An 18,834-nucleotide genomic window follows, 5' to 3' on the forward strand; every position below is an offset into this window, starting at 1 on the left:
CCTTCTCTCCTTCTAAGTAATATAGCTTTCTGTGTAAATATAGGCTTTGAATTAATACTTTTTTTCTTTTCTAGGTGGCTTTGTGCCAATGGAGGAAAAGAAAAACCCCAGAGATAACAAAGAACTATAGCCACGTACAGGTAAATGTGGGGCCTCCTGCTGCCCCCTTTGAGCTCTCCCCCTTCCTTTGGGCTACAGAAGGCCCTACTTCTGTGTGACAACGACAGGGCTGCTGCCTCGCCCCAACCCCCCAACCCCGAGAAATGCTACCCTTCAGTGAGTAAGGCAGCCCGCGGCTCCTGGCCCTGTTAACCATCATTATGTTCCCGTAATAACGTTGATTGACCGGAAGCTCGAGGGGCCAAAGCTGGCAGGTAGAAGATGCTTCCCTTCCTTTTAAGTCTAACACAGAACCTCAGACTCACATTTTTTTGAAGGATTAAAAAAACCACAGCAGAACAATGTTCAAAAGCATATGAGATACCCTTGTAGATTAATGAAATATTTGGGCCCATGTTCTGTATTCTCATGGGAAAAGACTCCCGTCCATTGATATTCACTGATCTAACATTTTTTTAATTTAAAAATTTTTTAAGTTTTTGTTTTAATCTATTGTGACCAAAACTTTGTTATAGTTGTAGATGGATAGGTTTATCTAAATATATTGAGAAAATAGGGAATATGTTCTATAGGTGGACAGGTAGTTAATGTTTCATAGATATATTTTCCATGATGTTTTAATGATCCAAATTTGATCCTCAGACAATTAAAATCATGTTTAACTCAATTTCAGCACAAATGTGTTATACTGGCCTTGCTATGAGCTCAGACTGATCACTAAGAGACATAAAAGAATTTGGGCTTTTTCCAGAAGTATCTGCTGCGTTGTTTTCACCCCCTAGGAGTGTCCGATTTCACATTGTTACAATAGTTCCTGGATCTGAGACCATGTGAAATGGTCTTACTCCCTTTATTTCCCTTTAGGGTGGTCACCTAAACAGAAAAATTAGGTTTCACTGCAGTGGTAAGGAATTTAAAAAAAAACATAAAGTAAGATTTGTTCATAAAAGAGATTCTACCCTAATCAACAAATATCACAAGTCACTCTAGTGGCAAATAGCTTACTACTTCTCTGGAAAGGAGATTGAAAATTTGATTCCTGTTCCTGGCAGGGGCAGCCTGGGAACCAGGGACGCCTCCCTGGACAGTCAGCATCTCTGTGCCCGGAGCCAGCCAGGTGTTGATCTCTTCCTCTTCTGTGCTCCAATTGGGCTATTTGTACATCCATTATGGCACCTAGCCCACTTCTGCCTTATTTCATAATTGTGTAGCTTTGCAGTTTAGAAATAGCTGAGTAGTATTTAGGCAGAGATAGGGCTTAAGGAGCCCATCGACAGGGTGCCTTGTGCCTGCATGGGGTCGCTGCAGCCGAGAAGAAATGCTGCCCAGCCTACCAAGCCACCCCTGAGGGTGGAAGGGATCCGGAAGCAACTTTGTGCCCCCAGTGAGGATGTATTTAGTGTGGATGGGCTGAGGCCAGTGGGAGCTGAGAGGACAGATCATGAAGGGAGTTCTCCTGATGCAAACTCTGCGGTGGGAGCGTGAGAGCCTGGCAAGGACCCAGAGGACACGCGTAGGGTGGGGGCCTCCTCTAACCCCTGTGCCCAGAGGCCACCCAAGGAAGGAGACAGCGGGGAGAAACAGCCCTAACAGGCATGTGAACTTCTAACTTTACTATTTATTCCAAAGTGACTGTTTTAATCCTGAGAAGACTAAGATATCTTTAATTGGTAAGATTAAAGATTCGAGACCATACCCAGCCTCTTCCCTGCCGCCCACCCCTACCCAGCAGGATGCGGGTAGGGAAAGGTTATACATAATAAAGTTGAGCGGCATTGTCCTTGCATGTCAAATGTGGCAAGATAAACTTGACTCTGCTAATGTTGTAAGCTCCTTGAGAACAAAGACTAAGTCTCCAGAGATAGTGGAGTGTAGTTGTTTATTTCAGGACAAACTTTGGACAAGTTATTCAACTCCTTTGTGTCAGGTTCTCCACCTGTAAAATGGGAATAATAATAGTACCTACATCATGTGATTGTTGTGAGGATAAATTGAAACTCACTAATTTAATCCAGATGTTTATATGAAAAAATATATAAAACACTTAGAAAAATATCTGATACATGATAGACATTAGGTAAGCATTTCTTATTAGGTCCTTACGTAAGACTAGAACTAATCTGGATGTTAACAGTTACAAGGTACCTAACAGAGTGCCCTGGTGGGGATGATCAGTGATGTTAGGAATTGTTACCTATGATAACATGGCATCATATTTTACACATATTACATGTTAAGTCGAACTGGAGAGAAAAGACCACATACAGATATTGTTCATTGCCTCTCAACAATCCCTCCACCTTTCCCTGTTACCAGAACCCTAATTTTTCTCAAATATTAGACAGAAATACTTAACCCTAGAGAAAGCAGGGATTCATCATGATACTCTAACCCAGTCATGATGATCTTACTCCTTTTGCTAGGTGGTGGACAAATGACGAAGTTCTGGCTCACAAACATAAAGGAAACTTAGCTGGGGGCTTTTAGAGAAGCTTGACTCGCCAAAGAGACTCTGAGTCTCCAGTTACAGCCCCTCTTACCTTGGATTTGGTTGTGTGGGATTGCAGTGTCCGTCTTGTGACTAGGAAGGAGCCAGTTACACCCTCCTGCAGGAACCAGGGGTCACTCCATCCTCCTGGTACTACAAGCCTTCCAGTCACTGGTTGTTCTGTTTGCACTGACCCCGTTAGCTCTGTGTAGCGAGCTGTGTTCTCCCCTAGGTGGTTAGTATATGTGATTAACAAACTATTGATTTCGTATATTGTGTCAGGTGCCATGTGTTCGGCCAACCTCCCAACCCCACACCCAATGGCTTCCCTCACAAATGGTGAATAAGAGGCAATTAAAGCCACTCCATCTTAACTTGGCTACTCAAGAAAATTGTTTTGGCATTTTGATTTCTCACCCAACAACCAACCTATCACCGAATCCTCATTTATTTCATACTTAAACTGTACCTGGAATCTAATCACCTCTTACCACTCCCACTATAATCTCCAGCCCAAACTACCCTCTTGCCTTAACCAGTACAATAGCCTTTAAAGTGGCTTCTGCCCATTTCCCCCTGCAGTCTGTTCACCACAGAGCAGTGGTCCTTTCGGGACATTAAACCCTTACCATGGCCTTGCAGGCAACCTCTTTCACCCCATCTGCCACCACTCTCTCCTTCAACCACGTCGAGCACCCCTGAACCTCCTCTTCCTTGCATCCACCAAGCACACTCCTGCCTCAGAGCCTTTACACGTTGCCTCTGCCCAGAATGATCTTCCCCTGGAGAGCTACACGGCTTGCTCCATTAAATGTAAAGTTGACCCTTGAATAATTCAGATGGAATTGCATGGGTCCGTTTGTATGGGAATGCTTTTCAATATATTGGAAGGCTTTTTGGAGGTTTGTGACAATTGGGAAAATTTTTTCTTTAGCTTTATTGTAAGAATACAGCATATAAAATACATGTAACATACAAAAAAAGTATTAACTGTTTATGTTACTGATATAGCTCCTGGTCAACAGGAAGCTATTAGTTAACTTTGGGGGAGTCAAAACTTATAAGCAGATTTTCAACTGCTTAGGGTTTGGGGTCCCCTAGACCCCAGTATTCCAATCAACTGTACTTCATACCGGTTGTCTCTGCTTAATGTCACCTACCCAGACGTCTGTCCCAGACCATTTTTTATAAAGTGACCCTATCACTTCTTCCTTACCTTGCTTTTCTTTATGGTACTTCAATACCCCAAATGTTAGGTATTTGTTTACTATCTACCCGATTAGGCTAGTGATCCTTAAAGGCAGGGACTTGTTCAATGCTGCATCTCCAGTGCCTAGAATGTGCCCGGAACACAGAAGTTGCTCAGTATTTGTTGGGTGAATAATATGAACAAGAATGCCTGATATTCCAATATCCTCACCAGGTATTATAAACCTCTATAATTTCTGGCAATCTCATATGTGGGAAATAGTTATTTATTTTAATATGTATTTTTTAAATATGAGTCAGGCTGAGTATCCTATCATCCTATCGTGTTTTTTGACTTGGCCTTTTTTTTCCCCAGAAAGCTGCCTTTTCCTATCCTTTGTTCATCTTGTTTTTTCCTATTGCTTTGCAAGAGCTATTGATACATGAAATAAATTAATTCCTTTATCTATCATATGCTGCAAATATATTTTCCCAGTTTGCTATTTGCCTTTGATTTTGTAGTCACATAATTTTTTCTTTTTGGCTTCTGGTTTTCAGGCTTAGGAAGCCCTTCCCCATTCCTAGATCATCAAAGCATTCATACTTTTTTCTTCGAATACTTTAATATATGTATTTATAAAAGATTATGATATTTAGGTCTTTGATCCCTTGGGATTTACTTTGGGGCATAAAGAATAAGGAAGTGATCTAGTTTAAAAAGTAAATTTAGCTTTGAAATACAATGAAAAATTTCTGGATACCATTTGTAAAACTTTTTGTTTTAATTTTCTCAAAGAACATTCACAGTTTAAAAAATAAATTCGAACAAAGTTCACTTGTTTTCCAATATACATTTTTACAAGCACATTTGATACATGTATGTGTATGTCTGTGCATGTAGGTATAAAGAAAATTCAATTTTCCATAATTCTCTGGAATGTTATATTATAATTTGACATTACCGTCACTATTAAAATATTTTCCCAAGAAAGTTTCTACTTCATTTTTCACAGTATTTTCTCACTTTCCTGGATCTTGAAGGTTTTACTTTTTTTTTTTTGTATTTTGCTTTAAAAAGTCTCTTTTCAATTAAGCTCACTTCTTCATGAAGAAAGGAAGTCTTTATTCTTAGCAGGAAGGAGAAGAGATTTAGTATGAACTGATAACTCAGAGAGAAATTTGATTCTTCATAGGTTGTCACATGTTTACAATAGCTAGAAGGGGAGGAAAAAGGAAGAAGTTATCTTTAAATGGCCACTTAGATGTACATGCATCTATAGCCCCGGAACATCTCCCAAATAACTTAGCAAATATATAGGATCAGGCTTAAAATAGTACTCTGAGTTAGAAGCAGACTTAGAACAATTTGGTAAAACTCCTTAATTTTACAAAGGAAAAACTTTTAGTGCGGTCCAAGGCCACCACACAAAGGAGGCAGACGGTAACAGAGCCAGGGCTCCTGACCCCTTGCCCAAAGTTTCTCTGACTCCAGGTGGGCACCCCCCTTCTTACTGTGGTCAAGGCAAACAAAAACACGCAGGGACAGATTCTGGGCATATTTTTAAAAAAAGCAAAAGAAAACAAGTAATCCCTGACTTCTACCCAAGCTAAGACTTAATGTAGCTTGCAATCCTGTCTGCATTATAGAAAGAAGAGTTTACAAAGCAATTCCACTTATTTTAAAGTAGTAGAACCTGAATCTGATCAAATCTCAACTACCTCCGAATTTCTTACTCTAATCACCAGTCTCTAGACAACTCCTAACTCTCAACCTCTAACTATACCAAGGTATATAGGTAATCAGGGGACAGGGACACGTTAAACAGTATCAGAGGCTGTGATCGGCAAAATCCAGACTATGGGAAATTGTACAAGACATATGACCTGGATTACTCAACAAGTAAATTGCAAGGGGAAAAGAAAGAGATAAAGGGGGAATTTGTGGACTAAAACACTTAAGGGATATTTCAGCCATTTGCACTATATGGGCCTTATCTGGATTGAGTTATTGAAAAAAATTACATGATAATCAGGAAAATCTAACATCAATTGTACATTTGATAGCATTAAGGAATTACTATAGTTTTAAAATGTCTGGTTAATGGTATTATGGTTTTGTTTTTAAAAATATGACATTTGGGATTTGCTTCCAAATAATCCAGGGGCAGGGGACGAAGGGGTGAGTTGGAGCATGAATGAAGCAAGTCTAGCCATGTTGACAACTGTTGAAGCAGAGCTACAGGTATAGGAGGTTCATTATACTATTCTGTTTTTAATGTACTTGAAATTTTCCATATTAAACAACATATAGAGGATATAAACTTTTAGATATTACAATTTATATAACATTATGTTCCTAAATTCCTGAAAGAATGTTCATGTTTGCACCACAAAGCTCTGCCCTCCCATCAGCTGTGACTACAACTACTCTTGGTTCTCTCATCTGTAAAATAGGAAAAGATAATAGTATGCACCTCCTAGGGTAGATAAAAGAATATATATTAAGCATTTAGCCAAAAGGTTGGCACACTCCTTTAAAGTTGTTTTTCAGTTCTGTTTTGTTTTCACTTAAAATCTTAAGACTATTTTAACAATATACAACAAAGCCAATACCCTACCATGCTCATTAGTTAAGAAATTTAAAAGCTTCAACTGTTTGTTCATTTATCAGTTAATAAAAATTAAAAAAAAAAACATTTACAGGAATTCTCATAAAATGTGATAGCTTCTTGCTTTCTCCTTTTCTAATTTTTAAATTTTGGCTATATTAAGAGATTCCTTCAAACTGTTTTCACAAAAAGGTTAAAAAGTATTGTTTCTCTAACCAAGGGACCATAAAGAAGGCTTTATTTCTACACCAGAAAGAAAGGTATACAATTATTTGTTACTGTAAGAATTTTTTATTTCTAAGTCGAATCAGAATCACTAACACCACCATGAAGTTACAACAGCTTACAGTCTTTGTCCTAAACTCAGAAAACTATCCTAGAGTTTTGAGTGATGAAACCAAATGCCACACACAGTGATTTGTTGTTGTCAAGCACAGTGCTGTGGGCAGAACATGTGCCAAGCTGTGCTCCCTGAGTTCTGACACTGGGAACAAATGAGTGTGGCAAATGGGTGCTGGAAGTCTGTTTATACAAACAATTTTATGTGAATGGATAAGCATAGGCCTGCAGTGTAAAGGTACAACCTTCCTTAGGAGAAATCCACATTATGCAAAAGGAATAGTCTTTCAAGGTTGCATGCACAAAAAAATAAATAAATAAACCTGGTGACCCAAGTTAATGTTTTAGTGGTCTCACATATGTTCAAATTTGGTATATGACATATTTGAGTATTATTTTTTACTACAGTTTAAAAAATTAGTTAAAAACTTAAATCACACTTTCGTGGGTCACCCAAAACCCCAGCATTTCCTGTGGAAGAAACCTGAAATACCATGGCTGTACCTCTTCCTGGGGAGGGACAGAAGACCCACATGCCCCCTCAGGAGGTCATGGGCAGACACTTGATTAGCCAGTGCCAACACCTCACCTTTGGATGTAGCCAATTCTCAGTAACTGGCCTTTCTGTGAAGCCCTCATCTGTAAACTCCCCATTTAGAGATGGGGCCTTCTTTAAATGTGAGGAATAGTAGGGCATTTAAATTAAGACCGTCATCTTTGCCTTGGATAAGACGGATGAACAACCTCTCATATCCGAAGTGCTCTTGTGGCCTGTCTCTGTTAGTTCTCAAGGCCTGAGTGTTCTCATAAATTATTTTACAGCATAACATTAGTCTCTTTGAACCCTCAGAAATGAGTCCTTCTGTGTAACAAAACTCTCCATATAGCAGATCTGCTCTCTTAAGCATAAAAATTTCATTTTAGACACTTTGGATGGAAATCTTTAAAAACTGAGTTATACATTCTTTGGTTACCTTAGAACATATTCAGCATAATTTCTTAGCTTTTAAAATTACATTATTATAAGTTATTCATTTTTATTGTGGAAATACTAGAAAATATAGCTAGGAAAAACAAACCCAAAGAGATTGCACACAGCATTTTGGTACATGTTCTGTGTTAAAGCTGAGATGTGGTCAGGCTTATTTTGTTATGTGGAGCTATTAATTATATATTATGAATGAACTTCAGACTGTTATACTTTGAGTTCTTTTGTCTGCTTCTGCTTCTGATGTTGGCTTCTCTATTGTTTCTCAGATGGATGTCATTTATGTTTGCTGTCAAGATGCCTATCCGCAGAGTACGTCTCAGTCTCCCTCCTACTTTGTTTTTTTTGATGATTAGGAATTTTGCAATCAGACAACTCAGCCTGACAGAAACACACCTGAAGGCAGAGTAAGCAGGCTCCGAGTGAGGGACTAAGGGGCTTTCTGAGAAAAGTGCATAAACTTTAGTCATGGACTTTGGGACACTTTTATTGGTTGGCTATAACCTTCTCTGCTTACGTGTGGTTGTAGGCTTTGGTCTAAATAGGCAAGGCTGACAGGTAATTTTGGTGCATAAGGTCAAGGTATCACTGATGCTTTGTCTATTGTTAATGTTTTTAGCCTTATAGTTCATTCGGAGAAAAAATTCTCAGCTGTTTCATCTGACTATACCAAGGTCTCTTTACAGCTGTCTTATATATTACAGTATTAAATCTGGGAAGAAGGTCCAAAAACCCACAGACTGTGCCATGGGAAAGCATAAAGGCGTAAGCTCCCGCCTCACTCCTGAGCACGGACTGCAGGAGAGGGCCAGCACACCACTTACTGGCTTACTGGTCTCGGGTAGAGGCTCCTCACTGGCCAGGACTACAACCTTTCTTCTTAAAAATGTGAAGCAGCCACTGCACTGACCATTGCAGCAGGATATATCACCTCAGATGTGGGGCTGACCCTGGCTTTGGGACTTTGACCTTTCACTGATGCCATTGTAAGACAGTGTCATTCCTTAATCATTCCGGCCTCAGCCAAACTGTTTTTGGCCAGTAAATTTTAATATACATAACTTCACTTTATATCTCCTGCTGTATTTCCTACATTTTAAAACTTCTTTGGTTGACACTCAACTCAGGAAGTAAAACTCTCTAACAGAAAATCAGTTTTGTTTAAAGTTATCATTTATTGAGTATTTATTTAGTGACACACCAAATATCTCATTTAATTCTCATAGGAACCCTACAGTACAGCTTCTATTTTCCATTCGTTCATTCAACAAATACTTGGTGAATCCCTACTATGTGCTAGGCACTGTTCTAGCCTCTGGGATTTTTCATTAAATAAGAAAGAGTCCCTACACTCAAGGACCTTATATTCCAGTGTGGGGCGGTGGACAAATAAGTAAAATAAGTATTTAGTAATATGATATATTCAGTAGTGACAAAAGCTATAAGGAAACAAACAAGCAAGGGAGATAGAGACTGATGAAGTATATGTGTAGGGAGGGTAGGTGTTATTTTGGAGGATGGTTAAGAAAGGCCTTTCCAAGGAAGTGAAATCTGAGCAAAAACCTGAAAGTAAGCCCATGTGGGTCTATGGGGGAAGAGCATTTCAGGCTGAGGTGCAACACACGCAAAGGCCTGTGGGGTGTGTACTTGGCAAGCTGGAGGAACAGTGAGGAGGTCAGTGGGACCAGGGGAGGTGAGCAAGGAGAAGTGGGGTAGGGGAGGTCAAAGAATAGCGGGGGGTTGTAATGTTCACTTTCGACTTTACTCTGAATGAGATAGGAGCCATTGGAGGTTCTGAAAAGAGGAGAAAGACTGGCATTGTACCCTGCTTTTACAATTGGGGCAACAAAGCTGTAGAGATGGGAAATAACGTGCCTACACTGAACAATCAGCAGAGCTGGGATATGAACAGGTCCTCTTAACTTGTGGGCAATTGCCTTATAGACCATTTCTGTGTCAATGTGGGAATGAGATTAGTACATGAATATTAGTACATGAGAAAAGTCTTTGTAATCTGAAACTTTATTTCTCAGCCGTACTGAAATATTATTGATATATAACATATGTAAGTTAAGGTGTGTAATTATTTTATTCACATATATTGTGAGATGATTATCACAGTAAGTTAACATCTCCATCCCTAAAACTTTTAAAACAAGACTCAATGTATAATTTCTTGATTATAAGCTCACCATCTCCTAATTCCAACAAATAACCCACCCAGCTCTTATTAAAGTCAACTCCTTTAAATTATCTGTGACTTTTCATTAGAAACTACTACTACTTCAGGCCAAATGAGAGCCTCCATCAGGCCTTTTATCCTCTGATTTCTAAAAGCATCACGTACCTTTTACAGAACTTCTGTGTACTGAGCCAGTACAGTGCATTCTTGGTTGTCAGTGACTGGCCTTTCTTCTGCAGGACTCCCTGGAGGCTATGGCCGTGGAAGCAAGTTCTATCAGTGTCTTCTTCAGTCCAGTTGAACTGAAAACTCGAAGGGCTTTTTTTTTCAACAGCTGGTGCTGAGTCAACCAGTGTGCTAAACTGTTTTTGTAGATTCACCACCATTTCTGGAAATGGAGGAAAAAAGGAAAGGGAATAAAATAAAAGCCAATATTAAATCACAAAAAGCCTGTAGTTTACTGGACACTAAAGCATCATGTTGATTTTTTAGCTCTGACAAATGTAGCATAGGAATGTAAGAGGATAACAATAGGGGAAACTGAAACTAGATGAGGGTTGTGGGGGAACTGCTTAAAAAAGGTTAAAATGGTAACTTAATGTTTTGTGTATTTTACCACAACTTTCAAAAAAATAATGAACAAGAAAACCTAAAGGTGATTATCCAGTGTTTGAAAGTCACAGAAATAGAGACTTTAGATTTTGCTGGGAATTTAAGTTCTGTTTTGAATGACAGAATGTTCTTATAATAAATAGTTTCCTATGGAGATTTCTAGCAGAGGGTGATATTTCTTTGGATTGGAAAACTTACTCAGGAAGTGGAAAATTACTTCTGTGCTCACTTTTCAAGTCAAAATATTCAGTTTTTTTTATAATTGTGTTGCTACTGGATGCTCACAAGAGGAAAGGCAACTTACCTCTTCTTTTATAAACTACTGATCTGTCAATGGATGAGTGGTACACTGGCTTTTCGCTTTTCCAAAAATACCTGTGCAAGGTAGAAAAATATTTGGAACAGGTAGAGTAGAAATGACCTAAACACATTTCAGAGAAGTTTCTCTGAAGCAGTCTCCAAATTCCTGACGGTGTAGTAACTCTGGCTTAGAATAACCAAGTGACCCAAGTCTACAGAACTTACGTCTGAGTGAGCAAGCGCACCGAAGGAGAGAGCAAAGCAACAGAATTAAACGGTGTGTTCCTCCTAAAAGCTCCCAGATGTCACGAGACGCCAGAGAAGCTATCAATTATGCAAAAAATGAGAAATGGTCTCCCTCACCATAAAACCTCCTTGCTGCCTATTCTTATAAAGTGAGGCCACCTAAGAAACAACTGTTTCTTCCTGCCTTTGCCCAACCGCCCTTTAGCTGAGGATTAAGCCAGTGCTACTTCTGATTCTGATGACTCTCGCAAAGCGAACAGTAAGTGCCGGTCTCCTGATGTACAGATGTAATCAGTGTTAATAGGGGATAGTTTTCCTGAAAATTGTGTGTGAACTAAATTTTAGTGAACTATACATTTAAAATATATCAGAGAGCTTTTCATTTAACCCTGTGATGAGTCTGTGATTCTTTCAATCTTCTTTTTTTGTTATTTATTTTCTTAAATAATAAAAGTAGCAACATACCCAAGGTAAAAAAACCTCACATAATAAAAAAATTCCCTGAATTAAACAGTCTAACCCTAATCCCTGGATAATCCCACTGTTAAAAATTCTTTGTGAATACCTAAATAAATTTTCTTATGCATTTATAATAAATGCCTACACAGGTGGTAATTATGCTATAGTCAAAGAGGCATTGTTACTTCTTTGGGGTCATAAGCCCAGAAAATCGGAAAAACAATCTAAAACAACACTCCAATTTAGATACTCCTTCTTTAAAAGTTTACTGCACTTTTCTCACCTCTTCCCAAAACTACAAAAATCAGAGGCACATCGCAGAGTCCTCATGTTTCCTACAGGATGCCACACATCCCGTGTGCTTCCCTCCAGCTTTCCATATGACCTGTTTCCCCACTGGTAAACATTAAGGTGTAATTGACATGTAGTAAAAGTCACCATATTCAGTGTACAGTTCTGCTAGCTTTGGCAAACACATACTATTGTATAGTAAATCACCATCATGACTAATACGCAGAACAGTTCCATTACTCCAAAAATCTCTTATGCCTCTTGACAGTCAGCCCCTCTCCACACCCCCAGACCCTTGATCTCAGGCAACCATGACCTACTTTTCTACTCCTATAATTTACCCTTTTCCAGAATGTCATATAAATGGAATTCCATATGTAACCTTTTGAGTCTTTCACGTAGCATAATGCATTTAAGATTCATTCATATTGTTGGATATATCAAAAATTTGTTCCTTTTTATAGCTGAATGATATCCATTGTACAGACATAACATACTCCAGTTTGTTTATCTATTCCCCAGTTAATGGGCATTTGGGTTGTTGCCAGTTTGGGGCCATTGTGAATGAAGCCACTATAAACATCTATCTACAGACTTTTGTGTGAACTCAAGTTTTCATTTCACTGGTGTAACTATCTAGGAGTGAAAACTACTACATAGTACAATAAGTATATGTTTAACTATAAGAAAATTCCAAACTTTCCAAAATGGCTCTGCCATTTTGCATTCCCACATTTGGTACAATTTTTGTTTTGTTTGTTTTAGCCATTCTAATTGGTGTGTAATGATATCTCATCATGGTTTTTACATTTCCCTACTAACTGATGTTAGTATTATATTGATGTTGAGCATCATTTCATATGCCATATATATATCTGCTCAAATCTTTTTTCCATTAAAAAATTTGGGATAGCTGTTTTTTTATTGTATGAGAATTCTTTATATATTCTAGATACAAAACTTCCATCAGATATGTGATTTGCACATTTTCTCCCAGCCTATATAGCTTCTTATTCTCTTAACAGTGTTTTCTGAAGAGCAGAAGTTTTCTTCTGACAAAGTCTAATTTACTTATTTTTCCTATTATGGGTCATACTCTTAGTGTATCTAAGAAATTTTTGCCTAACCCTAAAGGTTGCAAAGATGTTCTGCACATGCTTTCAAATTTTACTCCATGTTTTTCTCAACATCTTTCATGACAAATGGAAGTCATGAAAGCAACTTCTTACACTCTTTTTAGAATTTCGATTAAACAGTAGTTTGTGTTCTTCAAATCTCATGCATAGGGACCCATGCTTAGCTATAGAAAATGCTTTAATAACTTTCACCTGACAACATGGAAGATGATTTCCAGAAGAACAGAGAGAAAAACTGGAAATTTATGTCAACAATCTGGGTGGGAGAAGGTGAAACAGATAGGTAATCAACGGGCACAGGGGCTCTGTGCCTGAACATTAGTCAATAGTGATTTAGAGGTTATTTCACTTAGCCTAAAGCACACATCTATGAAGTTGGATCTTGGTAATGGATCCCCTGGACAGTCTCTTCCTGGGGCCTGGTGTCTCCCTGGAAAATGCCATTTTGAAACTAGATATACTTTCTTTGGTCACTAAATTCTCCCCTAAAATAGTGAAAAGTCAGTAAGTCTTACATATGCGACTGATTATAATACTGCGATATGAATTTGGGCTCTCAAAGCCATGTTGAAGAGTAAGTTGGTGCCTGGTTTGAACTAACAGTTGCCCAGTCACCACTAGAACACCTGAGTGGCAGGGCCCTGAGCACCCAGCATTTCAGCGTCATCAGGACAGCCCTCACTGGCACCATAAAAGGAAGATCTGATGGTTGTTTCTCCAAGATAATCTAAGACAACAGAACAAACTTCTGTTCTTGGGGCTACTTTGTATCCACTGAGACCCAATGACTGAAGAGACATTCCTTCTCTGACAAGGAAGAGGAAAGACCCCATTTCTTGGGTCCTCACAGGCTGTCAAAATAAGTTCACTTGCACCTCTTCTCCTTCGTCACTGTGTAGCAAACATGAACTGTGAGAAACCATTATTTTTATCCCCTTTTTGGCAAAGATGCTCTTCCCCTCTGTGCTTTTTTCATCCCTGCAAGTCTGTTTCTCTATTTAAAAGCTCTTAAATTCAGAGGAAAACAATCTAGTTCTACCTGTGAAAACCGAAACTTGTTTTTGGAGTATAAAGCAGGGATTATTATCCCTATTTTATTTATGAGGAAACTGGAGCTGAATGAATTACCATTTTAACTAATTTGAGGAACCCTAATTTTTCTCAAAAGACACTTATCTCGTCAAATGAATATTATCTCAAAATTACATAAAATACAGAGATGTTAACTTTTTCTTCAAATCTCTGAGACTTAAAGTTCTAAGGGCATGAAACTATCAAATCAGAGATCAATAGCAAAATATTCATTATTATATAACACAGTGTCTCTGAAAATTTAGGCGTGGGCTAAATTTCAGTGCACTGAGGCTGAAAGTTAAGTAATTTTCCCATGGTCACACAGCGAGTCTGTAATGCAAGCAGGATTCAAACCCAGCACTGGGTCTAAAGTGATGATCTTCCCACTCTACCACAATGGACCCACATCAGAATGAGAGTTCAAAGTCAAACAGTGAGAATGACTGAAAACAATCCACTTCTGCTTTCCTTTGATTTTTATTGGGGACCTTATTTTTGCAGGAACATTCCAATTATATATGTCACAGGTAGACATCTGTAATCTTTGTGATATTGGGAAGCATAGATAGGAAATGATCAACTTTGAGAGAAGAAAAGAAGGATGAGTGTTAGAAATGCAGGTGAGACTCAAGCAAATTATAAAAGATTAATTACTAAGTACAATTTGATACCCTGGATTGGATTCTGGATCAAAAAGAGGACATTAATGGAAACACTGGTGAATTCCAAATAAAATCTGGAGTTAAATATAAAAAAGAAAAAAAGTTAATTAGAATATAGGAGCTAATATTTCTAGAAAAATCACAGTGCAGATGAAACTTCAGCTTTCAAATGTAAAGCAGCAGACCTGGAAATAAAGTAGGTGAATCTGAAAGTAGAAGAGAGAACATACTTTGCACGGGCTTCTTCCCATTTTTGTTTTTTCTCATCAATAGATTTCTTCATAACATGGTACCATTTTCTGAAATCAAACCATGGTTTATCTGAAAGAAATAAAATCCACGATCATTAACCAAATAAGTCATATTATAATAATTTACACTGTTCATTTGAGTCTTCAGTCATTTATGTAACTAGATATTTATATAACAGCTCTTGGAAATTACGGATGGAGTCACTGTCTCCACACTCCAACATGCCTCCTGAGCAACCCCTCACTCCCTCTTCTGAGTTCCTATCCATATTGTGGTCTTAATGAGATTATACTGGAACCATCTTTTGATATGTCTGTTTCTCCTAGATTTGACTATTACTTCCTTGAGAATAGAAGACATATTGTATGTCATCAGGCCTCGTCTTCCCACCCTCACACATACAGGTGCCTGGCACAAGGTGATGTTCCAGTATGTCTTGAGAATATATGAATTAAGGAACGAATGAATGATCGATGACTCTGTGAAATGGCATGGCACTATAGTAGCTGAATCCAGATCCCCAGTTTCATCAGCTCCTATTCCTGTTCTTCCTAATGCTAATCCAAGTCCAAAGAACTGAAAGATAAGTAAAAAAAGTGGATTGCACTGGATGGTTGGTGAGAGTGTGTTCAAGATGTCGAGGTTAGAGAAACAACAGAATTAAATGTTATCAAGTTAAAAAATTCCTTCCTCACTCTTTTATTCAATCCACATGGGGAGTTGGAGAGAGTAGGGAGAAAAAATTAAAATTTAAGGCAAAGCAGAAAAGAGGATTACAGAATGAGGAAATTAGAAGAAAGGAAGGCTAACAGGAGGAAGATGGCTGAGTGAAAGGCTGACTTTTTTACATATTATCTAATGAAGATATCTTTTTCAATGTCTAGTCAAAAATCCTTTCAAGTGGCAAATATAAACATCATTTAATTCAGTAGGGCCTGCTGGCCACACAGCCACAGAGGAGAGGCAACTCTCAGAAAAGCTCTAAGGATAAAGAAAAACTATGACTCAGAGAACCCAAGGCTTCCTGAACTTAAGAGAGTCATAACTTCTCTCAAGTTCATCACCAATGATGTGGGGAGACAAGGGACAGGGGACAGCAGAGGGGCATACAGAACAGGGACCACAATTCTTCCCCTGCTGATAGCACAGACTTCTACTTATTCCACTAGTTATAATTCAATATGCTAACAATCCACAAGAAGTTCGGACACAAGTGTTATGGCAGCAGTGAGTATTTTTGAGTTGGGAAGAGGTAAGGTGGGAAGTGGATGTGAAGAGAATTAGAAGAGGGTATTCAGGTTGCAATGTAATGAAGATGGATTTGCAAGGGATTGAAGGAACTGGGGGGTAGGAAGTAGAGAACATTTCAGGTAGAAGGACCAGTATGAGCAAAGGTTGAGGCATTAGACTAGGTGATATAGTCACAAAACTGCCAGTAAATCTATAATCTTGCATGGCTAGCATAAAAAAGCAGACTGGACTTTACACATAGCAGGAAATCACTGAAGGTTTTTAGTAGTCTGGACATAGAATTTAGATAAATGTATGTAATTCTGGCACAAGGTATGATTTGTATACAGATGTATGTGTGTATTTTTCAAATTTCTTCCCTACATTTATTGCACCTTCTAATCCATCACTTACAATCACTTTGAATTTGATTGATAAAAAAAATTAAGTACCTTCTTTGTTCTTTTTATTATATTTCTCAGCAATATTAGACAAAGACCTGGAGAAATCAACAAACAAATCAATTTATTTAGAAATCACTGATTTGAGGAGAGTTAATTTTTTATTTCTTCTTAAAAATAAATATAGAACAGTATATGAAAGTGCCAACTTTTAATGGCGAAGCAATCACCCTAACAGGGAAGAAGATACTATAAATACCGCCATTCTTTGTTGGCATTTGGGAGGGGTGACACCTTAAGATTCTTTTACTTCCCAAAATAATCTTGAAGATACATAATACCAGGAGCCTAAAGGCATACAGATAAACTGCTAAATCATTCTTTAGGATTTGTGTATGATGATTTAAAATTCAGTAATCAGTGGAAAAATGAGAGACATATGTATATAAGTAAAAGCAGGAATAAAGCATGATATAAAAAACTCACTAAGGTAGAACAAAATCTAACAACCAGCACAGTCAAAATATTATGTAAGAAGTAATTGTTGCGACCCGTCAATGTGCTATAACAACTAAGTCTCTATTTTCTGCTGGGATAACATGGATTCCTTTATTCTGAATAATTTGGTAAAAACCATTTTTTCCTTATAAAGTTACAAAGACTTACCACTCCAAATTATCATCCAATAAAAAGAGTAATTTCAGTACTACTACAATGACAGCTACAGCTTGTACGTCGTATTTAACAGTTTTTGCCATTTTAGCTATAGGATCAAATGTCAGAAAATCCACTTCTCCTATTCCAGTCATTTTTACCACTTGACAGGTTAAGTTGTGCATTTCATCTGTTGAAGAACAAAAACAGTAAAACACGAATTAAATTATTGGGCTAACTAGACCATACTAATGTGTATATCCATAAAATAACCTTTACCTTAAAACACGGTACTATGTTAGAACTCAAAGACACATATTTTGTGAACAAAATAAACCAAAAAAATGCTCTATATAGAAAATCTAATGGTAGAATTCTAGCAAGGCCTATCTTTTCCTATTTTGACTTCCTAAAAGAGCTACTATTTCCAGGACACATCTTAGCATCTAACATATAGCCAGCCACACATGAGCTTTGTTTCAGGCATGTCTTTTGTCTGTGTTTCTATAGCAATTTGTACTTATCTGAAACTAACTGTCCCGAAAGACCAGCAGCTGCTGTAGGAACGCCCGTATGCCCACTCACTGGCTGGCACTCTGCCAGAGCAGAGAAAGCCTCAATATGTGTTTAACTAGATGTCCTGCTTTCCTAAGGAACTTACATGCTCGGCATAGACTGTTCAAGGCTGAGTAATGTGGAACTTGGAACCAGAAATACTAGGGCCTGTGGCCTATGTATTTAGGCTTTCTAATCATTAGCTTTGTGACTTTGGACTAGAGTCACTCAATCTCAGTTTTTTCATTTTTAAAACAGGTTATATTGAGAATAAACCGAGATAAAACAAAACAGTACAAGTGAATATACTTTGAAAACTCTAAATTACTAAACAAATTTCTTTACTCACTAATCTAAGTACCTAAGGTGTACTGCACTCTATTATAATGTATAAAAGCATAATAAATTGTATTGACTTGAACTGAATCTCCTACATGCATTCATCACCATGTCCTATTGAATTCACCCCACTAATGCAGTATACAATACAGTGGTTAAGAGTAGATTATGGAGCCAATACTAGAGGATGTGCTTGGAGCACATTCAAAGCCATCCAAGAGGCAGTGCTTACTCAGCAGGGGTGTGACACGCTTGCTGAAACCTTTCTACCTAGTTCCAGAGACTACATACACATAAGGGCACTGAGGAGGGGCATTCATTGCCCCAGGATGCTTAAAACCACTTTCAACTTTCTGGGAACCCTTAAACCTCTTTTTTTAAAAGTGCCATATACACAGTTTTCTTCTTTTTTTTTTCTCACAGGTTTCTTCTTTTCTACTGATAGCACCACAGAACTGACAGCACTGTATAAAGCAGAATTTGTAAATTTTGAAAATGGAGACATCCTAGAAGTCTTCTCATAATTTGAGCGGTTTGCAAATGAGCTATATTTTAGAATCTAAATCCTAAGGTGCAGGGACTATAACGTCTTAATTTGTAGATCCATTTTGTTTATTATTTCACCCCACCATTCAGTAATACAAACTCAAGGACAGTTATAAGATACATAAATGTAGAAGAAAGGGGAAAAAAATACATTACCATAACT

The 18,834-nt window shown here is 38.0% G+C and overlaps 1 protein-coding gene across 4 annotated transcripts in view; it reads right to left on the reverse strand.

Annotated features, from left to right (window-relative positions):
* Positions 1 to 4,554: 4,554 nt before the first annotated feature.
* The window catches only part of TAF1B (TATA-box binding protein associated factor, RNA polymerase I subunit B), an 87,864-nt gene continuing 73,584 nt past the window's right edge, over positions 4,555 to 18,834 (reverse strand). For all 4 annotated transcript variants that reach the window (XM_057497458.1, XM_036881713.2, XM_036881715.2 and 1 more), the window contains 6 exons: positions 17,244 to 17,421; positions 16,629 to 16,675; positions 14,925 to 15,015; positions 10,831 to 10,901; positions 10,080 to 10,302; positions 4,555 to 5,010 (listed from right to left, as the gene is read on the reverse strand). In XM_057497458.1, the coding sequence (XP_057353441.1) occupies positions 4,797 to 5,010; positions 10,080 to 10,302; positions 10,831 to 10,901; positions 14,925 to 15,015; positions 16,629 to 16,675; positions 17,244 to 17,421 (824 nt within the window). In that variant the 3' untranslated portion in view covers positions 4,555 to 4,796. The remainder of the gene's footprint in view (positions 5,011 to 10,079; positions 10,303 to 10,830; positions 10,902 to 14,924; positions 15,016 to 16,628; positions 16,676 to 17,243; positions 17,422 to 18,834) is intronic.

This window comes from Manis pentadactyla, chromosome 2, assembly GCF_030020395.1.
Source record: "Manis pentadactyla isolate mManPen7 chromosome 2, mManPen7.hap1, whole genome shotgun sequence".
In the NCBI taxonomy this organism is placed as follows: domain Eukaryota; kingdom Metazoa; phylum Chordata; class Mammalia; order Pholidota; family Manidae; genus Manis; species Manis pentadactyla.